General features: G+C 45.9%; 1 protein-coding gene across 1 annotated transcript in view; it reads left to right on the top strand.

Annotated features, from left to right (window-relative positions):
- CMTR1 (cap methyltransferase 1) overlaps positions 1–9,478 on the top strand; it is a 2,036,190-nt gene extending 2,026,712 nt beyond the window's left edge. The window contains exon 24 of the mRNA XM_069608763.1: positions 7,040–9,478. Coding sequence (XP_069464864.1) covers positions 7,040–7,178 — 139 coding nt within the window. The 3' untranslated portion in view covers positions 7,179–9,478. The remainder of the gene's footprint in view (positions 1–7,039) is intronic.
- Positions 9,479–19,347: the final 9,869 nt, after the last annotated feature.

Raw genomic sequence — 19,347 nt, 5'->3', positions numbered from 1 at the left:
ATGCAGCCCAGGGTGCCAATTCCCCCACCCACACATCCTGTGAATCCCAGACAGAGTGGCACCATTTGGAGGGCTTCTGTGGAGAAGCCCGCCAAAAAGTGGAACAAAGGGACCGACCTTGGTTGGAGTTACAGAGACGGACACATACGCCATTTTGTAAAAGAGTTCTGGCGAAAGGACCCAACCAGTGATTTTTTATTAGAGAGGTTGATTTTGGCACTCATGAAGGTTCAGGTTATGCTGATGCATCTTCTAGATCAGTAATGGCAAAGGTTATTAATACCTGGGATGGGGTAGATCATCTGTTGAATATGAACAGGATGACCCTACAGATATTTTGGACATACACCAGTGAAGAATAGAGTTCTAGAGAAGTGGAAAAATCCAGATCTCATTCATCCCTGTGGTTCACAAGGATTTCACTAAAGAATACATACCCTCAACAGTGGATCCAGAGTTACTTTGGAAACATCAGAGTCCACAAAGCCTTGTTATACAAGCAGCTACTGCTTCTTCTAATGGAGCAGCCTATCCTACATTCCCTCCGGACAGAGAGGATAAAAGGCTCAATGCCATGGGAAAGAAAGATTTCTTCGCTGGTAGTATGGCAAAGAAAGCAACAAATGCAACTTGTGCTATAGCAAAGTTTACCTACACTTTGTGGGAGCCGGATCGCCATGGCATCTGAACATATCCCAGAGGGTGAAGAAGGGGATGGTTTTATGAGCATTATTCAGGACGGTAAAGGTGCTATGTGCCAATCATTGCAGTCAGGGCTAGACACTGCAGATTGTATTGCCATTCTATGGCTGCTGATACAGTGCTTAGACGTTTTGCCTGGCTTCGTAAATCAGGGGTTGCTTCTAACGTGCAATCCAGATTATTGGATATGCCGTTTGAAGAGTCTTACTTTTTTATTTTTTTTATTTTACTTGTTATAATTTACAAAAAATTTTTACAAGAAAAGAAAAAGAGAATATGGTACAATTCTCTACTCCAATTGTCTCATCACTTCGTCTGTCTGGTAGCATCAGTGGTTTCAGGTAACACATAGCCAGATCTTTTTTTTTTTTCCTTTTTCAGGTCACCTCCCCCGAATGAATCCACCTTGTGTTTTCAGAGTTTCAAATTCATGAAGAAATGGGAGACCGCTATTACGTAAGAGTCTTACTTGTTTGGATCTTAAGCAGACGAAAGTCTTGAAAAGTTGCAGTCGTCTAAGGCAGCTGCAAAATCTTTGAGTCAGTCCATTAGGCAGCCACAACATGGTTGCACAGCTCCATCTTCTGCTCAGGGATGTAGAAATCATTCATCTCGTTACTATTCCTCAATTGGCAGAGGAAGAGGTCAATTTAACCAGAGGGGACAGAGAAGGCAACCCCGAGGCGGTCGAGGACGTACAGGCAGAGGAGCTTCAGCTGTATCTGCTGCCTTGCCTTCTACACCAACCAGTGCCACAAAACCACTTTGAAAATGAGCTTAGGGCCCTTTAGGAACGTGCATATGTAATGGATGAAATTGCACAGATAAGTTCCGGGACCAAATAACCGAACCAATCCAGGAAGATGCCAAAGTACTGTTTTATTAACAATTATCTAAAATAGGAAGTTTACAACAAACATCAACAGACATACGCTCGATTTCTCTCAGCGATCTTCACACAAAACATAGACTTTATACTAAAAATACATCAGCGGCGACGTCATACTACGTGGCAATAATGAAAAACCTACTAAGGATCAGGATTGGCTTAAGGGGAACATCTTAGTATATCTTCTATAGGAGCTAGGATTGTAATTGGCTACCCACTATCAGGTGGACAACATATGCCTACCTCTAAAACATGTCATCTTCAGAAACATTAAATACAGTTTCTCATTGGTTTTCAAACTATAAGGTTCTTAGTTATATGGACCACTTCAATTGGTTGGCACGCTTGTGCCAGTTCTGGAACATTTGGTTCACTTAGCAGCACGTGAGCCCAGACCCAGGTGCAAGGAGATGGGGCATGACACTACCACCCCACCCAATTATCACAGCATCTCTCATTACCCATGCCTTCTGCCTTGAAGATTGTCTTTGAACTTGGCCTTGCAAAAGTATCCTCGTCTTCAGAATACATGGGAGTGAGAACTCTCACTATCATGTTCTTGGACTACAAGTCCGAACTCTATTTCCATCTTTGGCTCATGTGACAGGAGACCACGATTTGGTCCATTTTGCAGGTTTTAAATGCTCTAAATGAATTAAACTCTGCACTCTTTATGTTCTTTCTTTGCACCTTAAGAAGGGATGATTCATTCTTCGCACGTTCACTTCTTTCCAGAATAGATAGCTGACCTTGGCTGCTTCAGTCTTGACTCCAGGCCAGACAACCTCGTCTTGCAGCCCCACGGTTCTGCTTATTCTTGCTGCAACACAGTTTTCCCTTCTCTCTTCATGGGTCCTTGCTTACTAAATTCATGATCCTGCAGTCCGACTTCTATTCAATGGCGGCTTCGCCTGCGTTCTAATCACTACATATAGCCAGCCTCTATGATGACTTGGTCTACCTTGCGTTTCAGCATCTGGACAATTATTGAACGGTTGATTTTCTGCAGCACTTTGTGCACGTGTAATCTCCTTTTTCGCATTTAAAAGTTCACTTGATTCCTTACTTCTTCATTAATTTCTTTAGGATTCATACATTCTCTTTAATCGGTATCCCGGTACGTCGTGCAAACCTTTTGTGACATCACTGGCTTCTTTTCTCTGCTCCTTCTCATATTCCTTCCCTTAAATTGTCATCACTTCAGGGATACATTTCGGTAGGGTTGTCTCAATGGGTATCTTCTCTCGAACACACGCTGCGGTATTGGCACAACTGCAGGTGTCAAACACGGCATGATCTCAGGTCTCCAACATATGGGAGGTAAGGGGGCAGGGTTTCCTGCAGAGGCATGCAGCTCCTCCTCTACAAAAACTTGAATGATTTGACAATGGTGGGAGGCAGGATATCCCAGCATCTGAAAGAATGGCGAAGTATTACAACATATGCTTTGGCACTACAAACAGTCGCTAGTGGTTACTGCCTCCCTTTTCTAAAGAGACCACCAAACTGTCCCTGGGAGCCCAGTCCTTGAAAGTACCAGATTCGCTCCTGCTACAAGAAGTTCAGACACTGTTGGAGAAGGGTGCAATCGAACAGGTACCTGTAGCGGAAAGAAATCAAGGCTGCTACTATCCTTATTTTCTGATCCCGGAAAAGGTGGAGGGTTTCGACCGATCTTGGACTTGAGATGATTGAACAGGTTCCTCGGGAATGACAAGTTCAAGATGGTCATTCTCTCGCAGATCCTTCTGGCCCTTCAGCTCCAGGATTGGATGGTGTCATTGAAACTTCAGGATGCTTACTTTCATGTGCCAATTCATCTCAAGAAAAGGAAATGGCAGAGATTCGCTGTTAGCAGTTCTCACTATCAGTTTCGAGTTCTGCATTCGGGATGACATCTGCCCTAAGGGTTTTCACCAAGCTGCTGGCGGTGGTGACAGCAAATCTACGGAGGGGCGGAAGTTCATATCTAGCCCTACCTGGACGATTGGCTGATCAGTGCCCGTTCACCCGAACATTTGAACAGCACCTGTCATTGTCTCCAAAAGCTGGGCTTCTCCCTCAACTTCAAGAAGTCCCACATGATACTTTCCCAGAAGCTGCAATTCATTGGAGCAGTCTTGGACTCCTCCTTGGGAAAAGCTTTTGCACCCCTAGGTGAGGGCTTCCCACATAGTGCAGAGGGTAAAAAAATTTCAAAGTGCATCTTCCGGCCTTCGATTTTCTGAGGTTGCTCTGTCTCATGGCATCCTGCATGTTTCTGGTGTTAGAGGCCCGTCTGAGAATGAGGTCTCTTCAGTGGGCCCTCAGGACTCCGTGGTCACAGTTCTCCAGCAGGATGACGGATCTGGTACGGATACCGAACAGGGTTGCGCTGGATGTCTTGTGGTGGTCTGTCAAGGAGAATGTGTTGAAGGGGGAACCCTTTTGGCAACCATGGCTGGAGATTACTGTGGTTACAGGCGCCTCCCTATCGTGTTGGGGGAGTCACACCAATGGTCTAACAATCGGTGATCTCTGTCCGAGTCCTAACTGCATATCAACCTTTTGGAGCTGAGGGCAAACAGACTAGCGCTGATGGCCTTCCTGCTCTCTGTACGAGGAAAGTGTGTCCTGATAACGATGGACAACACAGTTGCCATGCATTACCTCAACAAGAGAGGCGGTGTGGGGTCACTGCCTCTGTGCAGAAAGGCAATGCAGCGCCGGTTATTGGCACTGTAAGAAGGAATCTCTGTCAGCAGTTCATCTGACCGGAGAAGAAAACACAGTGGCGGACGCTCTGAGCAGGCAGAGCACAGTCTCCCACAAGTGGGAGTTAGCTCAGGAAGTACCTCAAGAGATCTTCACCCTTTGGGGAACCCCACAAGAGGATCTTTTTGCGACCAGTGTCAACCGGAAGTGCGAACAGTTCTGCTCCAGGGAATTTCCTCCGAGAGGAGTTCTAGGGGATGCGTTCGTAGTGGGCTGAGAATTTCCCCTACTGTATGCGTTTCCACTGATCAACGTCATTCCTCATGTTCTCAGGCAGCTAAGTAAATTTCGGAAATCCATGATCCTGATTGCCGCGGACTAGGCCAGGAGGACGTGGTACCCAGAACTTCTGGCAATGTACATCTGCCCTTGAATTCATCTTCTGCAAAGAGAGGACCTTCGCAAGGGGGGGTTGCATCCTTCATTCAGAGTTTAAGACCCTCAATCTCCACGCATGGTTTCTGAGGGGTTGAGGTACAAAGACTGGGACCTTCCGGAAGGTGTCATGGAGGTGTTGCTTTCGGCCAGAAGGCCAGCAACAAAATCTTTATGTCGCTGCCATTGGAACACATTTTGCAGCTGATGTAGAGATAAAGGAATTGATCCATTTACTTGTGACACACCATCAGTTTTGTCTTTTCTACTACATTTAACCCATCAGGGGCTACAGGTTGCTACAGCCAAGGGTTATCTGACTGCGCTGTACATTTTCAAGCGCTGTCCAGAACAAGGTTCCTATAGTAAACCAATTTCTGAAAGGGTTGACCAACATCTTACCACTGGTTCCTTTTGTTGTTCCGGTCTTTGATCTCAACCTAGTTTTAAGCTTCCTGATGGGTTCTACATCTGAACCTTTACATTCTTGTCCACTTTGGATGTTGTATTTTAAACAATCTATTCTTAACAGCCATTACTTCTGCTCGCAGAGAGAGCGAGCTTCAGGCCTTGTGTTCAGAACCACCATTCACGGTCTTTCATAAGGACAAGGTAGTTTTGAGGGTTCGTAGCTTTCTTCTGCCCAAAAGTGTCAGAATTTCTTCTGACACAAAGTATTGTCTTGCCTGCCTTCTACCCTCCTCCTCCTCGTCCATTTAAGAAGAAGAGAGATTACACAGACTTGACCATAGAAGAGACTTGAGCTTTTACATCAACAGGGTTTCTAGAGAAAGAGTAGATAAGAGTAGACAACCAACTATTTGTTGGCTATGCGAGCCACAGAATGGGACAAGCGGTCACTAAACAAACGCTGTCTCTGTGGCTCATACTTTGAATATCCAAACGTTACAACCTGGCCGGGAAAGAGATTCCCGAAGGTCTAAGGGCCCACTAGACCAGAAGTGTAGCCACTTCTTCAGCCCTCCAGAGAGGAGTACCACTACAAGACATCTGCAATGCTGCTATCTGGTCTTCTGTGCATACATTTGTGAAATATTACTGTTTAAATTCCCTTTCGAGCTGGGAATCAAGATTTGGAAAGGCTGTTACACAGCTTAAACCAAAATTAAATGAAAATAAAAACTCTTCTTTCCCACCTCCTGCAACACACTGCTATGGGAGAATATCAAATATGAGGAATACGTGGAAGGACACAATCCAATCGAAGAACAAATTACTTACCCCTGGTAATGTTCTTTCGACTTGATGTTCCTCCCACGTATTCCTTATCGCCCTCCCATCCTTCCCCTCTGTCAAGAAGTTTCCGTGGTTTACACCTTCCTCTGCGTTAACGCTCAAGTATTCTCATCTTCGAGACTGATGTGCTGCTGAGAGGAAAAACACGAACTGAGGCAACGGGCGCAGTGCGTGCCCTATATACCAACGTCCACGTCGTACTCAAGGAGGACGGAGGCTCTCGAGCGACACAAGGTCGACGCGCTGCTCCCTCTGCTGAGAAAAGTTTCCGAGCTGCAAGCAGGATATCGGAGTCTATCAAAGATGAGAAATACGCGGAAGGAACATCCAGTTGAAAAAACATAATCGAGGGTAAGTAATTTGTTCATCTTGACGATAGCCTGCAAGTGTTAAGAGTGCTGGACACATGTCTTCTCTGCAATTTTTTGGTACAAATGTCCTGGCTGCTGAATTTTGTGCTGGCTTTAGGCATTAAATGTGTCCTAGTTAGAGGTTTAGGTAACACTTGCAACATTTTGAGCACCCTGTATTTTAAGCATTCTCAATGTACTCATTGTCAAATGTGTGAGAACACTTTGGTTAGTGCGCAGAGTAGCTCCAGTTAAAGCAGGAATATCTCACTTGGAGTCCTAGAACAGACAACCTCAGTTGTGGCTGAAAATTCTGGGCTATAAATGCAGGCGGTATAAACATTACAATAGGATTCCTTTCATTTTCTTCCTAAAATAGCGGCTAACCCACCCCACATTCCCTTGAAGTACTGCCACTTAGCCCCCTGTACAAATAAATAAATTCTGCCTCCAGCCTGCTTTCCTGGTAGCAATCATGCATGCAGACTGGCCTTGAGCTACAGAACTTCATAGACCCTAATTGATGTGCAGAATTTTTTGTCCGCTTGCCGTCTATGGAATCTCAAAGATACCAGTGGCATTTGAACGCATTATACAACCAAGAGAGTTAATGCTGCAGACAGATGAGTGACTTACTCATTTTTATCAGGTTTTCTTTCCTTTAAATACATATTCAATCCTTTTTGACTAGTCTTTGTCTCTTCCCTTTTAGCATTTGCTTTTGTGAGCGTCTCTTCTGGGAATGGGCAGAAGGCGTCCGACTTCATGAAGCTCAGAGGCAAGATACAAATTCTGAGAAACTGTCCAAGGAACACGTTTTAAATTTTATTCACGAGCATCTGAATCAGTGACTGAAGTCCTGTGGTAACCATTCAAGATCTTGTTTCACGTGAACTATGGGTGATTTTAATGCCCCAGACAATGAGAACAGTGTGCTGTGTATGCAAAACAAGCAACTTAGAATGGCCTCAGAAGCGGGGCATGATGTTGGAATTCGACTAGCATGACTCCAGTAAGGACCGAAGCCAGACTGATTTTTCGCATGATGACCTTAAATAGGAAGCTGCTCTCTGACCCACACTAACCAAGGTGGTTTTTTGATGCATCATCTAAGAAAAACTTCTCTCAACTCTTCTTTTGCTATTATTTGTGCTGAAAGTAATCTCCAATGGTACCTAACTTCCAACAGAAAAAGAGAAATGGAATCATCAGTTCTGTGAATGGTACTCATTTAGAATAAGAGGCCAGGTTAATACAACAAACTCTGGCAGCCCATGTATCAAAGCCTGGGTGAATGAATGACGCAGCAGACTCACTAATCGCAGGATATGCCCCCTTCCATAATGCTACAAGCAATAGAGGTGCTGACTGTAGAGTAACTTGTTACTCACTTCAACTAAAGTGCAACCACCCATATTTATGGAGGCAAACCCAGAATGTAGATTTCCCTTGTACATAGCTTTTCGATGTCGTGTGCGAAGTAAGGTGTAGTCTATATATGTAATCCCAAACCACACCTGTCCAGACTCTTTGCATTTCACTTGTGTAGATTAGAAGCACACACCTTATTACCACAAGGCCTTGAAAGACCTTATAAGTTAAGCATTTGGTTTTTATGTTGCTACTTCCTGCATATGTGTTTCTTTTCCTGCGCTATTTCACATGGCACATCGAATGCACTATCTCAATTAGGCAGTGAATTGTTGTGTACAGTGACCCCTTAAAATGAGATGTTTGGGCTAGGGAAGTCCCAAGTTTAATCCTTTTACCTGGCAGGTTCTAGATGTTGGGTCCATTGTGCACATAGCTTGCACCTGAAGATCAGTGTGGTGGTAAGACATCTGGTCTATAGTTAAGAGGCAACCTTACAGGTAGGACATTCTCCTGAGTAGCCTTGCTGTGGAACCGAGATATGGTCTAGCTCTTGCCTGTGGAAGGACATCACATCATCACTGGTGGATATCTTGAAGGTGACTTGAAGATATAGAATGATGTACATGCATCTGACATAGCCCTATCGCAAAGATACAAATTGGAGAGTGCCCTAGGCGCACAAATCTAGAGGAGTCTTTTTGGGAAGAAACCAGAAAAGGAGCATATTCACAGAGTGTAAAAGGAAATATTTAAACAGAAAACTGGATTAGTGACGGACAGTGGTCTTGGTGCTTCTTCCTAGTCATCTTTACTACTGTTTGTTTGCCTTGTGTCCTTTTTATGTCATATTTTTGTTTAATGCTTTTAATGGCGATCTAAAACACAAATTGCCATGTGAACGAAGGCAGTTAATTGTTCCCATACTCAGGGTATTCTGTATTATATGTTTGTCAGTACTTACGGAATTGTCTTGGTACTTATTCCCTATTCAGTGCCTGGTATTAGCAGTATACCCAATGAGAGATGAAGGAGGGTTATCTAAAAAATCTGTACCTGATTTCTCACTGCCTCTAGCCATCATTTTACTTTCAGACTTCTTGTCATACCCTAGAAAGTGCACTCAATTAGCACAGCGTTCCTGCACAAACATAGTACATCTGGTTCAGTAAAAAAAAAAGTTGAAGATCGAAAGAGATTGCAGAAGAGTTTATTTCATATTCATTAACTGTGTGCTATCACCAGTGTGATTTATCCCCGTTAGATCCGCTCACTACATAACAAGAGGTTTTTTAATTGGTTTTCCCTGATTGGTTTCTTGTATCCTAGCTTGTAAAATATTTGATGCAACCATTACAAGTACACGTTCCTTATGGCACTGGTACCATTATAACAGATAGTTTGTCATTTCACCCAAGTTCATAATACAGCAGAGGAGTTGGGGTACCACTTTCCCTTACCCATCTGCTTCTTTATTGTGAATGTTGCTTGTTTACATGGAATGTCATTTTACTGACACAGGCCAATCAATCAGTCCGCCATGGGGCAGAGATGTGTATTGTTTCTCTCTCTCTATATATATATATATATATATATATATATATATATTAGTGTTACAAAATTCAACGAAAACACCAAGTTATGTGAAGGGAGTCCTATGAGTTTCCTGCAAAAAAGCTGGGTTAGACTACCCCACTGGGCCCACCAAAATATTTAGTAATGTGTAATTGGCACAGTGAAAGTTTAAATTGGCCGAAATAAACCTTTTAAAATTGTAAAATGTTTCTGTGCAGGTCTTTCATTTTTTTCTGGTGTGAACAAATCAAACTGTAGGATCAGGTTGAACTAGCTAACCTCAATCCTGAATGCAAATTGTGGAAAATGTATCCCTGCCAATATATATGCAGATACTTTATTTTCTTAGAAAATAAATGTTTCCTTTACAAGTTCGTCTGAGCAAAAGAAAATATTACCAGATGTACAAAACTGTCCTCCGATAATCATGGTGCCCAATTATAGTTATCATTTTGACTGGGAAAATGTGAAAACTTCCAAGGTAAAGAATGTTGATTGCAGTAAACATAAATGCAGATCAAGACGTAGAAGGCCAGGAAGGTCAGCCTCAGGTAGGATATTTGTACTATAAATTGGGACTTCTGTCAACAATGAGAAATTTATTTGAGAAAACTAGCAAAATCATTCTCATTTGGAAGGAAGAGCATTTTTGGTGTGACTAACCAAGTTTTGATGCCATCCATGCATGCAGACAGTCCCTATCAGGGATGGGGATTCTGGTTAATCGTAGAGTGCATTAAATGGGATTCCAAAGGGTTATACACACTTTTGGGCATTTCTTTCTGACAGTAAACATGCAGGATCCTGTAGAACCAAGGCAGCACTTCCTGCTCAATGTGTAGGGTGTTTATCTGAGGTCATTAGGAGTCGTGCCTCTCGATGCTAGGGATCATTGTATCTGGGAGTCAGGTCTCACACCCCCTTAAAGGATTTCAATGTGTACCAGCTACCTACTACTCTTACATGTGATTCAGGCTGAAAAGGTACAGCCTTTAACAGCAACATGGAGGGCACAATAGGAGTCTTCTTGGGGTCCCTGGCTAATACATAAATCCCTTCTCTGACACCAAGGGTATTCTTCTTCTTGTCAGGAAGATGTTGCATGTGCCCGGTTTGCAACAGTCCTGGCAGTCATGCTTGGTAGATAGTTACAGAAGTAAGAGAGTTATTTTAGCATAAGAGAAAGCTCAAGTCTTTTCAGGTCTCTGAGGCAACACAAACTGCCATGCCTGCACAGCCATAACCAGGGGCCCAATATATAAATTGTGCATTTTCCTTTACAGAAATGGTAACATTTTAGGATTAGGGAGTAGATTCTGCAATGACGGTGAATGCTAGCTGGTTCCCCATGTGCTCCATAACTTAATATCACTATGTTACTCAGAAGTCTCCAGTCTCTTAGCATTTCAAATACCTTAAATGTTTCAGTGTGTGTGAATGTGAATGGTTAGTTTTGTCTCATGTGGTGCAAAGGACACGTTTTGTGGCAATACCATTTGCATGGGAGTGTAGATGGAGGAGAGATAGTATAAGGAGGGATACACAACCGGAGGGTGGTGCCTATAACACCTAGTGACCAAGTTCGAATGTAGAACTTTCAGAGCCTAACTAAAAGGGGTCTTCTACATCGTGAAGCATCTACAGTTGATCAGGACCCCCTTCACACAACATCAGCCTGGGGTATAGTCAAAAGGTAAGGCTTCAGGAAAAAGCGTAGAGGTGGGCTCCTTCTCTAGTGGACGTTTTCCTACAAGCGCAGATTGAGGGGACACTGCCTTGCATGCTGCATAGGAAGAACGACTTTGAGTTTTCTCTATGTTCTTTTTTTAATTCGCTGTAATTTTCCTCAGAAAACCTTGACGCAATATCATCTCAACGGGTTTCGGGCTTCAAGCAATGCCGCAATTGCGAAGCCAAAATGTCTGTAACCGACCCCCATTACGTGTGTCTGTGGTGTCTAGGTGTTGGTAACGACACGGAGGCCTGCGCGTCATGCTCGAAAATGCAGCCGAAATCCCTGCGTGAGTGGGCCGGGAAACTGGCTTTGGGTCGACCAGCTGCAAAATCTCTGGCACGGTCTCATCTCCCGTCTTCCAAGGCCGAGACTGAAGATCCCACCCTGGAGAAGGAGAAAGAAAAGCATTGCAAAAAGAAACTGTCCCATTCCAGGAGCCATTCCTCGTTGTCTTCCTCATGGAAGAAGCGGCACCGCTGTCATCGGCGCAAGTCCAGCTCATCGTCGGACCGAGGTAAGCCCTCGGTGGGGGCAACCACTCGGGAAGAGTGGGAACGTTCTAAAACTTCTATTGTCGAAATGTTTAAACAGCAAGCTTTGTAGGTGTGGCTCCGGCACCCGAACAGCAAGCTTTTGCGGCAAAAATGGTGCTCTGTGCTCCCGACCCCAAGCCAGCGACTATGTCGAAAAACGCCTTTGGGCATCACGTCTACTAGGCATAAATCGACGGAAGGCCGAGGCCCACGGCGTCCATTCGTCCAAGTGTCCGTCAGCGACCAAAGAACCACTGGCATCGAAAGCTGCTTTGGCTACGAAACCTATTCCGTCGGTGGTCAAGCCCTCTGTGCCGACATTCAAGGATGGTTGGTTTGTACCGTTGTCAAGATAAGGGTTCTTTGACTTGATTCAGTCTATTTTCGGCTTCCATGACCCAGATGATCAAGTAGATGCCGTTTACACGGAGGCCAGCGGTGTAGATTCTTTCGACGACAGGGACACTTTATTGGCCCTGGCTCAAGGTCTACAGGACGCTAGTGGCCTAGATACTTATCCAAATCTTGTGTTGCAGCAAAACCAGTCCTATACTTAAGCTAATGGCAAGTTCAGGGCTCTGGTTGACAGGGTTGTTGACACCCTCGGGTTGATGGTGTCTACCACACCTCTTCAAGAGTATGGGCTCCCTGATATCTTGGACGAGGGTCCCACTGTTGAGCACAACATGCCATTTAACCCAGCCCTTGCAGACCCTGTATCCTCCTTATGGCAGAACCCTTGCATTATTCCCCCTTTCAGGGAAGGGTAGAGAAGACCCTTCTTTCTTCGCCACACACCCTTCCCTGGAAGGGCTGGTTATACAGGCTGCCACTATTTCCACCAGACCAGCGGCATCCACTTCCAATCTGCCTACGGACAGAGAGGGAAAGAAATCAGACACATAGGCCAGAATGGTGTTCACCTCTGGCAGCATGGTGCTCAAATCCACAAACATAGCCTGCAGATTCGCAAAGTACTCCTTCGGCTTGTGAAAAGCTGTGGAATATGCTGCTGAATACGTCCCTGAGGGTGCCATGCGGGACGGATATTTACAGCTGGTGGAGGGTGGGAAGGAGGTAGCTAAACTGTCATTGCAAACGGGACTGGCCGTAGGCGACTGCGTTGGCCGATCAATAGGTTCATCAGTGGTAATGAGACGGCAGGCCTACCTGAAAACATATCGTTTCAATGGATTGCCTTCCTCCTCTAATATTCCCTCCAGCTTCGCTGCTTCGGGAATTCTTTTGACAGGGGGCGTAGTGGACCTCAGCCCGGCCGTCGACCATCGATCCGTCTTGCTCAGCGTCTGGTCGTCTGCTCCAGGCGTGACATCGGGCATCGTATAAATACCATGTCACTACGCCCCAACCTCAGTTAATTTTTTCTGCACGCCAACATGCTGCTTGGGAACACAGAGCTTCGACTCTCTCTACGTTTTTGTCGGAAAACGTACTTTTTTCGGAATCCTCAACGCACGATGTCAGTCGCTCGGGTATCGGGTTTCAAGCGGTGTTCCGATTGTGGCCCCAAGATGTCCATCACTGACCCACACGAGTTGTGTCTCTGGTGCCTTGGCATGGGTCACGGAACTGACGGGTGTCTGTTGTGTGCCAAATTGCAACCCAAATCCCTTTACGAGTGAGCCGTAAAACTCGCTCTGGGTCGACTGCCTTCAAAATAACCGGCGCGGTAGACGGTTCGGTCTTCATAGGCCGAAACCGAGGGGCACACCCCCAAGAGGGAACATAGGCGGAAGAAGAAACGGTCCCAATCAAGGAGCCACTCTTCCTCGTCCTGAAAGAAGAAAAGGCGTCATCGCCACCTTCGGGACTCTTGAGTTGTCGACGGATAAAGGTAAGCCGTCGGCTGGGCCTACCAGCCGCCAAGAGTGGGAGGATTTCAAATCCTCGATGCTTGAAATGTTCAAGAAGCATGCTGCAGTCGGCGCAGCAAGCTTCAGTACCAAGAGCGGCGCTCGGTATACCCAACCCATCTAGTGCCTCGGTATGGACCATGTCGGCACCGAAAAAATCTTTCGACGCCGAAAGAGATCCAATAGAAGCTGGATCATCCCTGTGCACCCAAGGATGTCGATGCTACAGCGTCTCGATCCCGATCGACTCCGACGTCCACCATATCAACAGAGAGACTAACAGTCGAGAAAACATTCTTCCCGCAACCCCGGTCTGAATTTTTAGATACTATGGCAGGTATCATCGGTGGTCCTGTCACCGATGACCAGGGGGATGTCGACCCGATTTAGTAGGGTTCAGGATGGGTTGATTATTTTGATGACCAGAATCTGCATTTGCAACTGGCTCAAGACCTCCAGGACGCCAGTGGTCTGGACACCACTTCAGACCTCGAATTTCAGCAGTCCCAGCCCTATCTTCATAATACCTCTAATTTCAGGGCTCTGGTAGAAAGGGTTATTGACACCCTAGGATTGCACTCATCAGTGGCGCCTGTACAAGGTTATGACCTTAGCAACATTTAAGATGAACGGAATATGCCTTTAAACCCTGCCATTGCTGATCCTTCAGCAATTATGTGGCAAAACCCTTGTTCCATTTCTCCGGTCAGCTCCACCATTTCCGGGAAATACAAGCCGGCTATAGGAGACCATTTATACCTCTCCTCTCACCCTTCTCCAGAGGGGCTTGTTATGCAGGCTGCTACGGTGTCTTCTAGACCTGCATCTTCTACATCATCTCTGCTTCCAGACAGGGAAGCAAACAAGTAGTTGCCTTAGCGAAGAAGGCATGTTACGACAGTTTTTCTGAAGTCCAATTAAGGGGCTAGTAAAACCATTCTATTGAGGCATTACAAGACTCCACTCTTAGTATAAGGCTGTACCACCTGAGTTCGGGGTAGCGTAGACAGAGCAGCCAGGCTTATTTTAGGAGGCAGAGAGGGCAGTAGATACAGTACAAGTGAAAATTGTAATACAAATTATCCAAAGAGAAACTGAACCACTATGTATTGTAAAAATAAAGGATTTATTTAAATACAGGTAGGCCCAGATAAATCTAGGGGTTAAGTAAGTACTAACACATTATATGAAATCACAATATAAAACACACTACTATACTTGAAAGCACACAGGCCCAAGTATAAACCTTATTTGGAACACCTAACAGTAGTTCTAGGGAAGTCAAAACCTTGTTATACACATTTAGTATAGGCCAAGCCTATTCTTTGGGAGTAAAAGACCAATGGTTACGTTTAGATTACTTTTGGTAATACAAGGACAGTAGGCCCTTCCAGTTGTACAGTGACTCTTGGAACAAATCACATAAACAGTCAACTGGACAATATACTTTTGGTGAATAGTGAAACACTTATTCTAGGTTCAGTAAAAACCTATAACTACTTTTGTCATACCGCACAGTCATACCAGGTGAGTAAAACCTAAGGATGTAATGTACAATTACAGATGCTTTGGAAATCAGGGAACCCGGATTGAGGTAAGCAATAACTCTGGTAATTTGTTTTGGATGGCACACAGCTAACACAAGGTAAGTAAAACCCACTTACTTTAACTTCACAATGAAGGGGAAAGTAAATCCCAATGTCACACTTTACTGAATAGTTATTCTAGGTAGGCAACAACCAAATGTAGACTTATTAAGGACAGGCTAGCAGCAAGTCAGGGGAAGCAAGACCCAGTTGGGGGATACTCATACAGTTATCCTAACAGGACTAACCTGGTGATACCAACAGTTGGAGGACACTCATACAATTACCCTATAGGAATAATCTGGTGAAACCAACACATTACTTTTGTAAAGAGGCCCAACCTAATCACAGCAGAGTAAAATACCTTTACATCTACTTTCTTTTAGACTGGTAAAACAGTGGCTAAGGAAGGAAAGATGTTAACCGTACTTTTAAGAATAGTGCATCACACATTCAAGATCAGAAAGAACTTTTGTAACTGTTCACTCTTAGAATTACAGTTACCCACCAACTCTTTATAAATAAGTAAAACACTTGATTTCTTTTCTAGGCAGAAGTCCCAATCCCTTCAAAGTCTTTCCCTTAGAGCATGAGTGTTCTCAGTAGCAGAAGGGGGGTCACTAGGACTAGTGACCAACAGGCTGTGTTAGAATAAGTTCTTTAGTAGCAAAAGTCTCTTCCCGAGAAATTTCAACCCTTTGTGGACTGAGGTCAAGAGAGATGTAGAGAGGTGGGCGGTCTCGGGGTTCTCGTGGATGGCACGACTCAACCTGATTAAAATGGTGGTACTTCCCAAATTCCTATTCCTCTTCCAGATGCTCCCCACTCAGGTCCCAGCCGCGTTCCTACAGTCCATGAAACGCACCCTACTCAGGTTCCTCCGGGGGGGGGGGGGGGGGACATAGGATCTCCTAACGAGACCCAAGGAAGACGGTGGGGTGGGATTCCCGGACTTCGATACATATTATAGGGCCTCCCAGTTGAGGATTTTGGTCGACCATTTCAACCCTGGGTCAGAAAAGCAGTGGGTAGCACTGGACAATAGGTTACTTGCCCCGGTCACGCTCGATGAGTGGTTGTGGGTCCCCAGAGCGCACATCCCCAGGCGTGTTTTGGACCACCCAGTACTGGGTGTCCTGTGGTCTGTCTGGAAGGAGGGGGGTTACTATAGATGGCTCACAACCTGGCCTTCCCCACTAAGTTGCATCTGGGTGCCACCATTCATAGCTAAGGTTGCGGAGCCGGCGCGTATCAGAGGTGGTATGAGGCGGGTCTTGTCAGGGCTTGCCACTTGTGGGTGGGTGGCTCCTTCATGCCCCTTCTGGACCTGCAAGAGGCCCTGGGGCTGGGCAAGCTTTCACCTTTTCGTTACCTCCAACTGAAGGGAGTCCTCTCCGAACCCTCATGGGGGGGACAAACTCAGGAGGGAACTCACGGACTTCGAGAAAATGATCATCTCCACACAGGGTTCCAGGGGGGGTCATATCTCGTTTGTACAAACTTCTCCTGCTTTTGATACCCAGGGATCCACCGCCAGCACGGATACAATGGGAAAAAGATTTGGGCACGACAATAGATGATAAAAGGTGGTCCAAGATGTGCATCCGGGCCCATCGCTCAACGACCTCCCCCCAGTACAGACACCAAGCCCTCAAGGTTTTACACAGATGGCACTACCCCCCACAGTTGATAGCCAGAATGAGTCCGGGCTATGACCCACACTGCTGGAAATGCAAAAAGGAAAAAGGGGACTACATGCACATGTGGTGGTCTTGTCCGAGGGTGCAGTCATATTGGGGAGAGGTCCTATCCTGGGTTAGGAGGGTGGATGGTGTCTCTAGGCCCCTCTGTCACTGGTTGCTTCTATTCGGTATTGAGGTGGGTGATGACCAGGAGGACACCCAGGGCCACATGTTGCAGGTCATGCTCGTAGTGGCCAGGTGCTGCTTGGCCTAGAAGTGGAGGAATCCGCACATGCCTGATGAGAGGGAATGGGTAACGAAGGTGCGGACGATATATGACTTAGAATTTCTAACCCACGTCCTGGATGAATCCAGATCCAACATTGAGGAACTCTGGCTTCCCTTCTTTGAAAAGTATGAGCGATCGACCTGAGGGGTGAACCCATGAACTATTGGCCTGTTTGGGTTTTGAGTCCAGAGGAAATGGAGGACCTACTAGGTATCCGTTGTACAAGGCACGCGCCCCCCCCCCCCCCCTGTGGGGTGCTGCTAGCTTGAGCCCTAGACTATGTGTGCACTAATCTATTCTACAGTCCGAACTCGAAAAATGCATAACGCGTCCCTGCAAGATCAGCTTGAAATCGGCACCTGTTCACTGGCTAGGGGTGGGTGGGGGGGTGAGTGGGGGAGGGGGAGTGGATGAGAAAGGGTTATTGTTTGAACGGTTTTTCTGTGAATGACATCGGATTGAAATGACATGTTTGTTGTAATAACCTTAAAAAATGCTAATAAAAACTATATTTAAAAAAAAAAGGGCCAGGACTCTTGTGAGGGGACTTGTTGGACTGGATTTGTGTCTCTGGAGATACACCAGGATGCCCACGAAGTTTCAGCGAGATTCGGATTTCGGAAGACCGTGCACCGCACAGTGGCTGGAGGTCACAGGGTATTGGGGTATTGCAAGAACGCAAGGTCGCAGCAACCCGTGGGATGGCTCAAAATGCAGGTCTTCTTGAGTCTAATGGGTCTCACCAGGCTCTGGGTTCGGGTTGTCGTTTTTGGAGACCCCAGGTCGATTGGAAGGAAGGGCTGCAGCAGGCTCCGGTTACACAGCAGGCTCTCCTTTCGCTGGAAATCATTCCCGCCGCTTTTCCTTCGTCATCCTCTTCGGTTTTCTGTTCCAGTGGTCGACATGACTTCAGCTTCCAGGTTTCCAGTATTTATGAGGAACTGCAACACAACCTCTGCATTCTCTCCCCGCATTTTACAAGAAAGGGGGGTCTGGCTGTCCAATCAGGACAACCAACCCCCCACTGGGATTTGTCCCAGTTGAAGGAAGGCATAAGACAAAGGAGGGGGACGTTGTGGACTCCTCCCCCCACTTCCTGTGCTTGCAGACTGACTGGAGCCTGGGCGGGGTGTCCAGGGGACTCCCGCCAAAGACAAAACACAAACAAAGGAATTTCCCGCCCTGGATGTCGGGGGAAGGAACAAGAAACGACAAGAAACACTAAAATGGCAGAAAAAGAAGACCGGGGCCATTTTGGTAAAATGAGCACCCTTAGGTGCCTTTACTGCAGCTGTGATTACGGCCCGCGGTAAAGGTGCACCCAATTAGTAAAAGGTATCACTGCCACCAGCCATTAAAGGTAAGCTTGTCACTGTAACAGAACTGTTAGTTTCAATGTGAAAGGGGGTACATTGTATCTCCCCAGCACTCCACATAAGGTGGGGTGTGCTGGTTTCACAGAATAAAATGTAAAAGGGATCCAAAGATCCTTTCTACCCTTGGGAACTGTAGTTCACTCAAGGTTAGCACAAGAAAGTTAAATGGGGAGCCCCTAGGGCAACCTAGCAACAACAGTCACTTATTGCCAATAAGTTGTTAGACATGATAACTTTAAAAAGGCACTATGGAGAGTCTTAAAAATGACACCCATAAAAACAGTTAAAGACAGGTGAGTGTGGAAAAAGGTTCCCACTCGCTGAGGTATTAATGAAAAATATCCCACTGGAAAAGCAAAATGTTCTGGAATTGAACCAGGAAAGGAAGATTTACCAGCTCTGTGGAAATCTTACCTAACAAGTCATTCACTTCAGTTAGCATTGCCCTAAAAGCTACAAATGTAGCAAGCAGTTTTGCCAAGTACTCCTTCGGTCTATGGACAGCAGTGGAAAATGCTGCTCAGTATGTCCCGGAAGGAGAAATGCACGAGGGCTACCTACAGCTAGTGGAGGATGGGAAAGAGGTCAGACAGTAGCTGGGAACGGGCCTGGACATCGCGGACTGTGTGGGCCGATCTATGGCGTCAGCCATAACACTAAGAAGGCAGACCTATTTAAAAACCTCTGGTTTTTCGCCTAATGTCCAAGTCAAGCTTCTGGACATGCCCTTCGAGGGCGATCTTCTTTTCGGCCAGAAAGCCGACGATTCCTTAGAGAAATTTTAAGGAATCCAAAATCACTACCAAATCCATAGGTCTAGCTGCACAGCTGGTCAAACATGTATTTAGCTTCGCCTCTAGGGCACAAGGCTACAGGAGATATGCTCCTTACGGCAGGAGAGCGCAGCTCCCACTGGCCAGGCAAGAGCAGAAGCGTTTCTCGTTCTCCGGAAGGGGCAGAGGGGCTTCTAGAGGTCAACAGGCAGCATCAGCGGTGGGG

Source organism: Ambystoma mexicanum, chromosome 4q (assembly GCF_040938575.1).
Source record: "Ambystoma mexicanum isolate Mex_15411 chromosome 4q, UKY_AmexF1_1, whole genome shotgun sequence".
NCBI lineage: Eukaryota > Metazoa > Chordata > Amphibia > Caudata > Ambystomatidae > Ambystoma > Ambystoma mexicanum.
Note: the sequence above shows the minus strand (reverse complement) of the source record. Positions and strands in the feature narration are given on the sequence as shown.